We start from the raw sequence: 15506 nt of genomic DNA on the forward strand, positions 1-15506 counted from the left end.
GTGATAACTAGGTTATAACACTAATTATAACCTAGTTATCACAGTTTAAACTTATCCACAATGTATATTTTCTCTATACTGTAATAGTTTTAAACAATTTCATTCAAGGTTATTCTCTTTAAACTGGTTATCTAAATGTTTTAAGGTATTTATCTTCAGAGCCCAGATGGAAACTTATTGGATTATAATTTATGGTTTGATGAAGCAGAAAATGAAGATTTGGCCCCCAAAAAGGTACTTTGCTAGCTTTGGGTTTCTGACTGACTTCCAGCAAAGAAAAAAAAAGAAAAGATCAGGGATCTTATAGAGAGTTTAGCTGTTTAAAGATGTACATTTATTGGCATTTCTTTTTTCAGTTACCACATATGTGGAGAAAGTTGTGTAAAAAGAAAATGATAATACACAAACCTTACTGTTTTATGTGTGATATGCTTCTGATTTAATCAATCTGGAATATTAAATACCCATTCTCCATATAGCTTTACCCCAAGGATTCAAGGTGATACCAAAAATAAAAAACTTCCTTTCTTTTAAAGTTTAAAGTGGAGGATGTTCTTTTTCCGGGTGGATCATCAAAATAATTGGTCCTCCTAATTGTCAATCATTCTGGTGACATGTTTACATAAGGCTGTCCTACGTGCTCGTCCCCATTTTCACTTACCAGTGGTGAGTCTGACATAGAGGAAAAAATGGCAAATCTTCTTTTAGAAAGTAAGCCTGTATGAGCGATGCAAACAGCAACTTTTATACAGAGCATGCACAAGGAGGAATGGGCTCGTGCACGCTCTCACAGCCATTTAATAGGCGTATGGTCTTGGGAGCAGGTACAGGGTTGTGCATTTGCACTTTTCTTTTTTAAGTGGAGAGGGCAGGTTTAAAAAAAAAAAATCATCAAAATCCTCTACTATACCTTCAAACATTTCCATTTTTTAGGAAGTCTACTTCACTGTTGCTGCGTTCATTTTTGGTCAATGACAAAATGCAAGCGGATAATTACCGCCGCCACATTCTCACCCAGGAGGAGTGTGACCAACTCAATGACTGGATGCAATCAGCTGGTTGTCATCAGGTAGAAAAGTTTGCAATCTGACTGTAATGTGCCTTCAGATAACATGTGTTGTAAATTGGCATTATATATAAATACACTGACTTTAATAGAATTGAACTGGATTATGCTTTACCTTGAATCAGGCATTAAAATCAGAGGAGCACAATAAGAGATCTAGCTGTTAAACAACATGTATCTACATAAAAAGATCATATTAAATTGGAACAATTTGGGGGGATTTAACAAATTCTGTCAGTAAATAAGATTAGAAAATCTAAATCTCAATCATTCACTAAAGAGACATGTTGCGATCAGTGTGGATCATGGTGGTTTTAAACCACACACTTAAATTTAACAGCTGAGTCACTTTGCCTGCTGATGGCTGCCTCCCATTCCTATAATCACATTCAAGTCAATGAGCAGAGCCAAAATTAGATTGGTTCCTCAGAGGTTCATCCTGACACCTTCATTGGCACGAGGGAGCTCAAATAAACTGTAATGATGGATTTTCAGTTTTAGCTCCAACATATGTGAATTTCATTCAGTTCGGCTTAAAATGAACTTTGTAAATGTTGTTATTCACATCATAAAGTCTCCAAACCAACATGCGGCTACGATTGTTACCTCCCACACAGCATATATTGATTGAGAGGCCCTTGGTTCTCGAGTCATGTTTCACCACTGACATTTGTTCTTCTTCTCAAGAAGTTAAGAGGGATTCGGTTTCCACAACCTAGTTAGAGAAATCGTTTTGTGGGAAATGTAGACATAATTAGATTACCGGTCTCGGCTGTCTTGTGCGGCTCCTCACAGCTTCCTTTTGTATCCTCCAGTTATCCTGCATATTCTTCAACTCTGTTAAAACTGTTTGTTATTCAGGTTAAAAGGCTGAAACCACCTAAATAAGCATGTTCTGATTATTTCAACATAAGGGATTTTCATCTACAAAGAAATCAGATGGTAAATAACAGAAGTGCTTGCCATGTATGCTTAAATCTTTGAAAAGGATTGTGCTTTATTAATTAATGAAACTGATGTTTGAGATACATGAGAAGAGTTTTAATGGTTTATGAATTGTTTCTACCCCATTCTTCTACTCTGAATATGTTCTTTTTATCTGAGGAAACTATATGCAAGTATACTTGTTTTCTAAAGGTTAGCGAAAGCAGGTTTCATTCTGGTGGTGAACAGACCAAAGTCCAACAAGGATTAAGATGATCTGTGAAGAAAAACCTGTTGAAGCAGTTTAATTGAGAACCACAGTGGCGATATATCAGTCAGACCATCAGGAGGTGGTCCTCCTCTCATAGTTCGTCCCACTCAAATGCAGGACCATACAAAAGTTTTGATACACCTCTAAACATTTTAACAGTTTGTCACATTACAACCAGAAAGTCTAATGTAATTATCAGGGATTTAGATGGTGTTTAAAAAGGTTTAAAAAGAATTTAAACTGTGAAGTGAAAGGAAAATGATGCATTAAACAAACAAAAAAGCAATGTTAAACTTTCATACAAATTAAAATAAACAGAAGTGAAATAATTACGCTTTAATAGTTTTAAAAGAAATTTTAGCTATTTCATTGCAACTTTCTTGTGAACTAAAGGGGGCTCCAACAAGTAAAGCTTGGGATCCACTAGTTAAGTATGTGTAATTCTGGCCCCCATAACTTATAGTACCCCTAAATGAAATCCAAACATCCGATTCCCTAAAGAATTTACAGAATAAGCAGATATAATCCAGTTGTGTGTAATAGAATTCCATTGTAGATTGTAAAGAAGGACTGTTCAATCTAACAAAGTATTCAGGACACCGCAGGTTACCACAAGCCATGTACAGTAGTAGATACAGCAAAAATAAATGCAAAAACATGGTCTGGTCAGAGGGGTTCAAAAGGTTCTGGATAAGATGCAAAATATGCTGTTTGGTGGGAAACTAACACAACACCTCACCCTGACCACACAATCCTCACTGCAGAAGTGTTACTATTAACAACTTTTTTTTTTCTTCTTCCTGGAATGGCTCCGCCTAAATCCAGAACTAAAGTCAATTCAGAATCTGTGACAAGGCTTAAAATCTGATGTCTTAAAGGTATGTAATAATCATATACTTCAAGTAAGTCTGAGCTGTTCTATTTATGAAATAAGCAAGTTTGTGGTTGTAATGTGACAAATGTGAAAAGTTTTCGAAGTGTGTAAATACTTTTGCTGAAGTGCTTTATTGCTCCATCACTGAGCTGCTGCAGACACTTAAGAAATTAAACCGGGATGCTGCTATTGCCATCATCAGGGTGAAGGAAGGCAGTCTAAGCCACTGGGACACCTCAGAGCGGGACGCCGTCTGATAGGTCTGAGTGGTTGGAACCATAGCTGCTGATGAAGCTGAACTCGGTGAAGATGGTGTCCGTGGGTTCCTTGACTACCTGTAAAAAACACCAGTAAAGGTAAAATCAGGTTCTACTGACACCTTTTATTTATACAGGAAAGAAATTTGTTTGCATTTTATAGTTTGAATGAACCGTGTTACAGGTTTGTCATTAAGGTTTTGCAGATTTTTAACTTGGTATATTGAAGGTAAATAAAGAAACAACATGTCTTACAAAATAAATGTATTCACACTAAGTATTAAGAATAAACTTTTTAAATTGTTATGGATTATTTGCAGCTTATTTTGTATAAAACTTAAAACAGTTCAGTAGATATAAATATTGCTCACCTCTTTGCTTATTTCATCAAACTTCCTCTCACTGTAGACCTCATCCTTGTCAATAAATGTAAGCATGATCCAGTCACAGATAATACTGCACTGCAGGGAAACAACAAAATGAAAACATATATTCTTTCATCTTTTCTCCTTTTTTTTTCTTCTGTTTTCCCTTTCCTGTTCTATCTACATTATAGTGTCCATGTAATCGTTAAAACTCCCTGCATAATTATAATAAAGCAATTTATATGCATAAAAAATGACTTAAAACTTTTTTTTAAATGCTTAAAACTACTTTTCAAGGCTCCTTTTCTTTCAGTTTCAGTTTTCTGAGTTTTAAACTGCTTTCCCCTCAGAGTGGGAGCATGACATGGGTTATGAAATAAAGACTGATGCATTCTTCCGTGATTTTAAGATATTTCTATTTCATCAACACCTGGATATAATTTGTTCAGGGTCCTAAGCCTCGCCTCCTTTATTAAACTAAAATGACAAAATATATGAAAATCTGAAGAAGAAAAAAAAAACTTGCTTCATGAAAGTAGCCTCAAATCTGTTATTTCAGTTTTTTTATTATTTTTTTTTTCTATTTAAAATTACCCCTCAGTTTGGAATCACTTTTTCTTTCATTTGTTAACAATGTTTTTGAACAAATTTTATGGCCCCAATTTTGCTCCATTCTCTTGGCTCTGCATTTCAATCAGACATGTTAGATTTCCCTTCTACTAGGTTAATATGTCCTGTTTACTTCAACCTCAATACATTTTAGATCACTTACATTCATCTGTGGAGACACAGGGAATAACTCATCCATCTAAATCATTTGGGGGTTTTAGCTATTTGCGTCAGTAAGTGCCTAATGTTCTGAATATAAACACTTTTCTACTTTTCTAATCATCTATTTAACTCCTGTTTAACAACTGTCTCTTTTTCATTTCATCTTAAGATAAAAGTTAACTGGGTTGGCATGATTTCACTCAATGAAACAAAAAAAAAACACTAAAAGGAAAAAAAAAAGGGATGGATCTATCAGAATATAAAAATAAGTTATTGGCCTGAAATGTACCTAACAAGAATTGATAAGACCCAAATTAACCCATTTTTATTGAAAACCAGCAGAGATGATGAATTTCTGTCCATTTAAACATACCGGTATATATTTAATTTAAGTATTTGCTACAAATATGTTTCAATAAATCTTTTAATTTTTGAAAGTACTTACAATCCCAACAGAGGTGAGAGCTGTAACTGTGCTGATGATGGTTGGAACGACACTAAATTTTCCAGCCTGGGCAGAAATTACAAAAGGATCAATAAACTTGAGGTGAAACGGTACATTTTTGAAGAAGTGTCTTGTATACAGGTGCTGGTCATAAAATTAGAATATCATGAAAAAGTAGATTGATTTCAGTAATTCCATTTAAAAAGTGAAACTTGTATATTATATTCATACATTACATACAAACTCATATATTTCAGATGTTTATTTTGTTTAATTTTGATGATTACAAATAACAACAAATGAAAATCTCAAATTCATCATATCAGAAAATTAGAATATTACTGAAGACCAATAAAAACAAAGGATTTATAGAAATGTTGGCCAACTGAAGAGTATGAACATGAAAAGTATGAGCATGTACAGCACTCAGTATTTAGTTGGGCCTCCTTTGGCCTGTATTACTGCAGCAATGCGGCGTGGCATGGAGTCGATCAGTCTGTGGCACTGCTCAGGTGTTATGATAGCCCAGGTTGCTCTAATAGTGGCTTTTAGCTCTTCTGAATTGTTGGGTCTGGTGTATTGCATCTTCTTCTTCACAATACCCCATAGATTTTCTATGGGGTTAAGGTCAGGAGAGTTTGCTGGCCAATTAAGAACAGGGATACCATGGTCCTTCAACCAGGTACTGGTAGCTTTGGCACTGTGTGCAGGTGCCAAGTCCTGTTGGAAAATGAAATCTGCATCTCCAAAAAGTTGGTCAGCTGCAGGAAGCATGAAGTGCTCTAAAACTTCCTGGTATGTGGCTGCGTTGACCCTGGACCTCAGAAAACACAATGGACCAACACCAGCAGATGACATGGCACCCCAAACCATCCCTGACTGTGGAAACTTTACACTGGACTTCAAGCAACGTGGATGAAGTGCCTCTCTTCTTTTCCTCCAGACTCTGGGACCTTGATTTCCAAAGGAAATGCAAAATTTACTTTCATCAGAGAACATGACTTTGGACCACTCACCAGCAGTCCAGTCCTGTTTCTCTTTAGCCCAGGCAAGACGCTTCTGACGCTGTCTGTGGTTCAAGAGTGGCTTGACACAAGGAATGCGACAGCAGAAACCCATGTCTTTCATACGTCTGTGTGTGGTGGTTCTTGAAGCACTCACTCCAGCTGCAGTCCACTCTTTGTGAATCTCCCCCACATTTTTGAATGGGTTTTGTTTCACAATCCTCTCCAGGGTGCGGTTATCTCTCTTGCTTGTACACTTTTTTCGACCACATCTTTTCCTTCCCTTCGCCTCTCTATTAATGTGCTTGGACACTGAGCTCTGTGAACAGCCAGCCTCTTTAGCGATGACCTTTTGTGTCTTGCCCTGCTTGTGCAAGGTGTCGATGGTCGTCTTTTGGACAACTGTCAAGTCAGCAGTCTTCCCCATGATTGTGTAGCCTATAGAACTAGACTGAAAGACCATTTAAAGGCTTTTGCAGGTGGTTTGAGTTAATTAGCTGATTAGAGTGTGGCACCAGGGGCCATCAATTTTGAACCTTTTCACAATATTCTAATTTTCTGATATGATGAATTTGAGATTTTCATTTGTTGTCATTTGTAATCATCAAAATTAAACAAAATAAACATCTGAAATATATGAGTTTGTATGTAATGTATGAATATAATATACAAGTTTCACTTTTTAAATGGAATTACTGAAATCAATCTACTTTTTCATGATATTCTAATTTTATGACCAGCACCTGTACCTGCCCATGAACTATGATGTCAAGGCGGATGCCATAAGCCTTAATGAGGGTCCGAGATTCCACACCGTTCTTATCATAATATTTGGCAAACCTGCACAAGAAAACATAAAGAAAACCAGCTTTTGACAAAGTTCAAACTATGCCAATGGACCTGGTTGGTTGGTGCTGAATTTTAGCAGACCTGTAATAGTAACCAGAGTCAGCCAGATCCTTTCGGAGGTCAAGACGGCGGAATGTGTAAGTAGGTTTACAGTGTGAGGGATCCAGATCTAGGTTACAATCCCAGTTGATGAAAACGCCAATCACTCCTCCCTGACAGCAAAGAGAATGAAAAAAGGCTGCATTGATGTCAATTATTTGGCTCAGTTAAAGTACAACCAAAGAACTCCAAGTTCACTTTGTTTGATGTTCTCTCCTTTTGGTGATTTTGACAAAGAAACAAACACAAATAATAGAAAATCTAGCAAAAATAAAGAGAAAGGGTAAAATTCAACTAGCAACAGATCCTATTGTAAGTAAACTAACCCTCAATCGGAGTCTGAGTTATGTAATGGTCACTTTACAGTTGTCAGTCTTTTCTACAATACTTCCAGTCATTTCTTTGGTTATTAAAAGATTACTTACTTAGATTTTTTTAATAATATTTAAATGTTTAATAGCAGTATGTACATAAACCTAAAAGTACTAAATAAACTTTACTCTAAAAATGTAGCTTTTTGAAACGCACGCAGGGCACATGTGCACTGTAGCTCACAGCAGGACTGATTTTGCTCCAACTCCAAACAGTACAGGATCACACAGAGCAAGAGGTAGTCTCGACAACAGTCATTTTGGCAGGGTGCAAAAGTACTGCCTGTAGTTGGATGAATTTAAACTGTCCCCGAAACGAATTTGAATTTGCTTTCCTAAATGAATTCATGACCTTGTTGTCTTAGTGTAGGAAAATGTGGCATCAGATTCCAAGAATTAGCAGTGGATAACAGTTAATCTTAGTGGAAGGTTGCATTTCATTACCAGTAATCCTTTTTATTTTTTGCCAAATAAGGTATACTTTATTTGGCAAAAACATAACAGATACCTTTATTCAAATATCTAGTAGAGATTTTATTCTTCATTGAGAATGGTTAGATAGTTTAAGCTGTTAATTTTCAATTGTCTTGATTTTGTTTCATTAATGTTGTAATTGCATTCTTAAAAGTCCACTAGTCTGGACGACTGGTTTAAATGTTGAAATTGCACTGTTTCAGCGTGTAGTTTGTAAGATTTTTATCACATATTTGAGTAGTGACTATATTACCAGATCTGTGTTGGATGTGGTGTATATGAAATACAGTGTATTTGTTGTTTACAAGTCATACCAACCTTATTTTTCTTGAAACAAATTCTAATGCAGTACAACATAATGCACTTTTACTATTAATGCTATATTTACACATTCTATTTTTCATTTAAATAGAGGCATAGATAATAAGTAAATCTTATGAGTTGTTTTTTCAGTGTAGCATAGAAGGGGAGTAAGATGCATTAAAGACTTTTTCCAAAACAATAAATTCTTAACCTTTGAACAACTTAACACTGACTTTGACATCCCACAAATGATTTGTTGAAAGACTTCCTATTACATAATGTTATCGGACTATCCTTCAGCTTAGCATGCTCCCAAAATCATGGCTTGATAAATGATAAATATTTATCCGAGAAAGGCTTGGTATTAACCATTTCCTTCACTCAGCCACTTGAGGATTCCATGGTATTGGGTGAACATTTTACTGATCATACCGAGCAAAAAGCTATTTGAAAATATATTCCTCATCTATTCACATTTGGCATGGCCTACCACAATTCAACGTAATGTCCAGGCTACATAAGTCATTAAGCACAATAGCCAGACTTTCGCCTGAAGCTCTGTCTTTTGTGTCCCCAGCTGAATGAGTACAGAAAGAAAGTATTCAAAGGGATTGCATACTTATGTAAAAGAAATATTTTGCCAGAATCAACTACTATTTTATTCAGGGCTGCTCCTCTAGATGTAGCATGACCGCCCATCAGCAGATTTTATCACATTGCTGGCATAACATTGTTTAGAATGCAACTGCACTGTATTTAAAGCATTTGGTCAAAGATATCATGTCACACTTAAAATTTGAACTCTTGAGTTATACTTTAAGCGGATCAGAACAAAAGCATTACAGGATCTGGCAGCCATTTCTTTATTAATATAGCTGGGACTGCAGCAACTAAATATCCTAAACTGTAAACCAACCTTGACTAGTTGACTATAACTATGTTAGTATAATAACTAATTTTCAGGAATTTTACAATATCTCAGCAAAAATATACTACTTGGATGCCTTTTGATATTAGTGTTTTATTTTCAGGCACGCAAGTATACATTAAAATTATATTATATGTCCTTGTAACATAAATTATAAAAAAAACATTTTGAAAAAGGGGGTTTTGGCAGAAGCAATAAGCTTCTAATCCCTCTCAAATGTCTTTATTTTTGTTTCAGTCTTTCATTCCAGAAACCACTACCAAAAGTAAATTATATATGCTTTTTAATGCTTGATGTGATGTGAATCTCTTGGATTTCATCTGCTTTTTCTTTGTGGATATTTATCTGTTTATTTTTTTGTTGATTCCTTTAGTTTGGTTGATTCATCTATTGTTGCTTATTGTTGTTTGTCAAAAATGTCTTAAAATAAATTCCTTTGTAGGCCTGCTTTAGTTTGCATTTTCTGTTTTGAAAAACATTTTAAAACCCAATAAAAAATATTTGATATTAAAAATGTTGTTCTCTAATCTGCCAGTGTCTGAATAAACTGTGTTGAGTTCTTCATCCACATTGCAGGATCTAATGTGTCAAATATTTGTCTTTTCCAATATTGCAAATGAGCTTATATAACAATTTTCATGATTAAATATGTTTTAGATAAATGTAGTGATAATAATAATAATTCAAGTGAATCATAATAAGTCCAGCCCCTATCTATTGTTCCAGTGTCTCATACTCACAGTACTGCAGAGCTCAGTGAAATTCTCCCTCGCTTCATTTGCAATGTAACCCAAGCGAAAGATTGGGCAGTAAGGTGCCTTCTCCTTATGATAATGACACCTCTTGAGGTACTTTTTTGTTTTCATCCCTGGAGGACTTTGTACATTGACCCTGCGAGAAAAGATTGTTTTCACGATTTATATCAGTAACACAACCTATCATAGCATTAGGTTTAGTGTTATGTTTGAAGATACTTACCTCAACACTTTAAATTTGGGAAAGTGGATGGAGTTCCTGATGAAAACTGTGAAATTAATAGCCTCCACTAAAGGTGGTTCTCTGTTGAAAAAAAAAAATAATTTATATATATATATGTTTGTTGCTTCATATAAGAAAGGACCGCAATCATGTCTCATTTTCATTTTCAAAATGAAGCATGAGTCTTTACCAATATCGAGACAAATATTCATATTACACAAACTAGAAAACATGTAAGTTAAAATTCTTAGGAAGTTAGTTGTAACCAAACTACTTTAGGTGTTTCATTTATCTAGTCTGTTTAACATTATTATTTGCTGTATCAAAGGTATCTGGGGTAAAATATGTTTATTAAAGCCTTCTCCATCCTGCTGGTTAACAAATGTAAATGTTGCTTATCACATGAGATGTGGTATTGAGCCACCGAAAAGGTCTTAGACTTGTAATCCCATTTTGTTAAAACAGCCAAAGCAGGATTTATATCACACCAACAAGAATTAGTGCATAAAGCAGAAGATACGTGTTTTTTTAATTATTGTCCCCGAATAGCATAAGGGTTTAGGATGGGGATATTCTTTCAACGCCTCAGTCTTAAGCCAGGTTTTCTTGCCCTGTGTTTAGCTCTATCCTCCCTGTTAAAGAGAATCATCCCCATAGCCTGATGGTGCCACTGCTATGTTTTAGGAAGGGACAGGAAGTTCAGAGTGTTAGGATGTGTGGTGTTGGCTATGTTGCTTTCTTACCATAAATCTGCTTTAAAAAATATCCACTACCTCATCCCTGCCATCTTTGCAGAGACCATTAGTCATCATGATGACATTTGTTCACTAATGTTCTCTAACTAACAAACCTCTTATTTATTACAAGTGTAAATTACACTTAGATACTGTATGTTTAAGAGATAGCAAGTTAGGGTTGAGCAGCCACAAGCTGCACACCACGAAAAATAGCAGTACTTGAAAATATCTTAGGTCAAGTAGAGAAAGATGGATTTGAATCGAATACTTAGGGTTGGTGATGTATACATATTAGAATATCGCAAGTTACTTGCTGTAACAGTTTCTAGTTTATCCTAACCTGACCTCCAAATGGCAGAATAGGCTCAGCAGACAGATAATAATATTAGAAAACTGAAACTTGCTTACAGACAGATGCACTTATGATCGCCATTCATTGAGGTAACTTGAGGTGAGTAGCAAGAAATCATACTCAAGTATAGTTCTACATAAAAAATAAGGGTGCAATAAAATCACTACATTTTTTAAATGCCTCTCGAGGGTTGGATAACTAAAGTAAATGAACTAATCTGAGATAACAGAGAAAATTAGTTTGCATTTGAATCAGTACTTGATACATTTATATGTATAGAAAAACCTGAAAACCATTAAGCATTTTCTTCAATTTTCCATCATGTGCTTATATTGACAGAATACAACCAAAAACACAATGAACTTTGTAATTAAACATGCCAGTCCCTTACCGCACTACAGCATACTCCTCAATAGGACACCAAGCCATGATTTCACAGGTTTTGAAAGTGTAGTTGTGGTACTGAACACATCTTCCAGTCCGTATGCCTGTGTTTAAATTACAATGCATAACTGAGCAAAAGTGATACATCTAAACTGATGATGGATAATATGAGAAACCATTCCTTTACCATGGCTGTCAAAGTTTGGTAAGCCTGGCAAACAGTCAGCATCTGTTGTGCAGTTGGCATTATCAACACTAAAGTGCTAAAGTGAAAAAAGCAAAATCAGGATCAAGTGCAGCTGCAATAATTTCCTACATGTTTTTTAGGGTCTGTTTTATAGGAATTGACCTCTCACCTCAGGGCAGGTGCCTTGCTTCTGATCATAAGTGAATTCCCTTCTTAGTATTGTACTGATTACATCAACTCCCTGTGAAGGAAGGTGAAAAAGTATTTAATGCAGTCATCTTTTCAAGAAACTGATTCTTATTTTTGACAAAATCCTGAGACACACCTCAGGGGGATGAGCGTACTCCACGTTGTCCAGGACGTCGTCCCCATGCACTGCTTTGCCCCTCATAGTAGTGTAAACAGAGCTCTCTGGATGGGTTTCACTTTCCTGGTATGCTTTTTGACTAATAAAAACATACCTTCAAGGAGAACAGAACAGACAGAGACAATACATATTTTTTTTATGTCCAATTTCATAAAAGGTGTCATGTTTCTCACGATCTGTTTAGTCATTTGAGCTGAAGCCAAGAAAACGGGATGACGCCCTGAAAACCGAGGCTACTAAGAATTAACCTTTGCTCTAGAAGGATATGAATATTTAAATTAAAGATTACATTTAAAAAAAAAGATGTTTAGATGTTTTCTGGACACTTTTTTTTTTTTTTTTACATAACTAAAAACGAATTTTCTTCTTACAAAAAAAAACAAACATTGGGCAATAATTTGAAAGCTGTTGATATCTTAATGGATTTTACTGTCAAATTAAGACATTTAATTAAAATAAACCAGCTAATCCCTTGTGTTTTGATATGTTGCTCCTTATCAGGAAAATATACGGAAATATTGAGAACTTACCAGATGAAATAGGTGATCACTAGAAACTGTACAGCTCTGTAAATAACTCCAAGGGGTTTGTTTTTAATCACCATCATCTTAGGGGTCTCATAGTCCCAGAAACCGTTAAAATAATCCTTTATGAAGTCACGGACCGCCATGGCAGCTGTATGTAATCCTTTACTCATTTTCAGAGATGAGCTTAAAACTGTTTTTTTAAATGATTTTTTCACTGACTCTCTACATTATTTTTCCTTATCCCTGTCTGACACTGATCTTTATCTGCTTACAGTTTACTCCAGCATGTGAGGCATCAGCGAGTCAGGAGGAGAAAGGGGGTGGGGCTGAATTTTATGATGTTAGACATCACAATCCTTTGTAGTACTTATTTATTATCTCTGTTTAAGCTCTTATTATTCTATATTAAATCTAAGATAAAAAATTATAATCAAAACAACATTAATTAATCCTTTTTCATTTAAATTAAAAACCTTATTAAAAACCGTACAATTTTCTTATCAAACAAATAGATTATGCAAAACAGATTATTCACAACCTTTTTTAATATTACACCCAACCAGGACTTCAAACTACATCTAAAAATGATACAGAACATGCAGCATATAGAGAGGTGTGAGTGTAAAAATAGTGATTGCCAGTAATTTGTATATAGCATTTCACCTTGCACAATTAGTCTTTCAAATTCTTTTAACCCCCAAAGCTGTTTGAAGTCCCAAGAAATGAGGAGCCTCAAACAGGAGACTCTCAACACGCTTTCTCATTTAATATGTAGAGAGGTATGGTCAACTCTCTGTTTCCTGTTGTCCAGCAACATCTATTTAGTTCTGCTGGAATTCAGTCTGAAGTTGTACAATTAGCACCATTCAGTGAGAGTCTGTTCTCTATTTCATCTCCATCAGCAATGAGCCCCACCTCTGTCATGCCATTTGCAAACATCTTAGAATATCATGTATAGATAAAAGAAATATTCTTTTTTTAGGCAATGCAAGTTTATTCATAAAGCACAATTCAGTACATGTACAATTCAAAGTGATTTATATGAATTAGAGGATAAAACATAAGAAGAATAAAGGCAGAATAATATATAATTTAAGTTTATTAATCTCACATTGGAGAAATAAAAGTTAATAAAGATAAAAAAAAAAAAAACATGAGTAAAGCAAATAAAACAGTTGGACCATAACCTTATAATAATACCCCAGTAAACAGTTTAACTTTAACAGTCAAAGGCAGCTCTAAACAAATTGTTTTTTTAACCTTGACTTCAAATAACTCAGGCTTTCAGCAGTTTTCCAGTCTTCTGGGAGTTTGTTCCAGATAAGTGGAGCATAGGAACTAAATGCTGCTTCTCCATGTTTGGTTCTAGTTCTGGGTGTACAGAACAGACTGGAACTAGAAGACCTGAGTGACAACAAATCTGTTATATATTGAGGTGCTGATCCATTCAGCCATTTAAATACTAGCAGTGTGATTTTAAAGTATATTCTCTGAGCTACATGGAGCCAGTGCAAGGACTTCAGAACTGGGCGGATGTGCTCTACTTTCTTGTGAGAACACGGGCAGCAAGCTGATGGAGTTTTTAGGCAAAAAGAAAAAAGGATTCTACTTAAAATGAATGCATGAATGAGTTTTTCATTCAACATTAATCCTTTAATGCTGTAAATGTTCTTCGGGTGATAAAATGCTGACTTAGTAACCGCCTTTATGTGCCTCTGAAGGTTCAGGTCTGAGTCCATCATGACACCAACATTTTAGCCACGATCAGTGGTTTCTAGCTGTAGTAGCTGAAGCTGTGAGCTAACTCTAGACCTCTCCTGTTTTGCTCCAAAGATTATTACCTCAGTTTTGTCTTTATATAGTTGCAGAAAATTAGAGTACATCCACATATTTAGTTTTTTCTAAGCATCTAGCCAACACTCTGATGGGTTCATAGTCACATGTTAACATTGTGATGTGAAGCTGTGTGTCTGCATAGATATGGTAACTCATCTTGTCTGCTATGATCTGAGCTAAGGGGAGCATGTAGAATAGGAGGGGCCCCAGAATGGAGTCTTGAGGAACCCCATATGTGATTTTTCTGGTTTCTGATTTAAAGTTCCCACATAGAAGTCCCTGTCCTTCGGGTAGGATTTAAACCAGTCCAGTGTGGAACTAGAAAGGCCAACCAAGGTTTCCAGGCGCTGTAATAAAGTAGAGTGATCAACAGTAACAAACGCTGCACTGAGAACTAATAATGCCAACACTGGTTCTTCCATAGTCTGAATTTAAACGGATCACCTTAATCAGGGCAGTCTCTGTTCTGTGGTTGGCATGGAAGACATCCAAGAAGCTTGTCGTTGTTAACAACTTTCAAAATAGTCTTAATTATGAATAGGAGGTTTGAAATGGGTCTGTATTTCTGCAGGACCAGTTTGTCCAAGCTTTTCTTTTTCAACAGTGGTCTAATAATGGCTATTTTTAAAGCTCGGGGGGAAGCACCCAACTTGAGGGATGTGTTTATGATTTTAATCAAATCAGACTCTAACATAGGCAAACCCTTCTAATAAAACCTGTGGGTTAAACATAAGACAGCGGGAAGAGGAGCTTAGCTGCTAAACAATGTCTTCTAAACTTTTTCAGCTTATTGGACAAAATTGGGACATTTTAACAGTTTATTCGAATGGAGACAGCATTGTTAATGGAGTTGCCACTGATGTACATACTGCTCTTCCTATATTTAATATGATCTCAGAGAAGAGAGATTCTCTTGCATCTGTTATAAATTTTTTGTAAATTATCTCTTTGAAGTTTCTCCTCATAGACTTCATTGGACTCCATTCTTTTGCCACCTTCGATTGGCTTTTCTGCACTCCCTCCTCCCTTTCATTACTGCTGGAGCATTCCTCCATGGAGATTTCATCTTCCCAGAGTTTTTCTGATTCAGTCTCAGGTTATGGATGTTTTTCTCAGGTCTGTAAGCTTTTAGTGTGT

At 35.7% G+C, this 15506-nt stretch overlaps 1 protein-coding gene across 1 annotated transcript; it reads right to left on the reverse strand.

Annotated features, from left to right (window-relative positions):
* Positions 1 to 2043: 2043 nt before the first annotated feature.
* p2rx2 (purinergic receptor P2X, ligand-gated ion channel, 2) lies at positions 2044 to 12830 on the reverse strand. Its single transcript, XM_038290009.1, has 12 exons — positions 12537 to 12830; positions 11965 to 12100; positions 11809 to 11880; positions 11640 to 11715; positions 11460 to 11556; positions 9980 to 10060; positions 9742 to 9892; positions 6908 to 7038; positions 6727 to 6817; positions 4974 to 5039; positions 3764 to 3853; positions 2044 to 3470 (listed from the first exon to the last, which is right to left on the reverse strand). The coding sequence occupies exons 1-12, from the start codon at positions 12701 to 12703 to the stop codon at positions 3372 to 3374; spliced, it is 1257 nt and encodes a 418-aa protein (XP_038145937.1). The 5' UTR covers positions 12704 to 12830; the 3' UTR covers positions 2044 to 3371.
* Positions 12831 to 15506: the final 2676 nt, after the last annotated feature.

Source organism: Cyprinodon tularosa, unplaced genomic scaffold (genome assembly GCF_016077235.1).
Source record: "Cyprinodon tularosa strain WSP-4 unplaced genomic scaffold, ASM1607723v1 ctg275, whole genome shotgun sequence".
NCBI classification, from domain to species: Eukaryota; Metazoa; Chordata; class Actinopteri; order Cyprinodontiformes; family Cyprinodontidae; genus Cyprinodon; species Cyprinodon tularosa.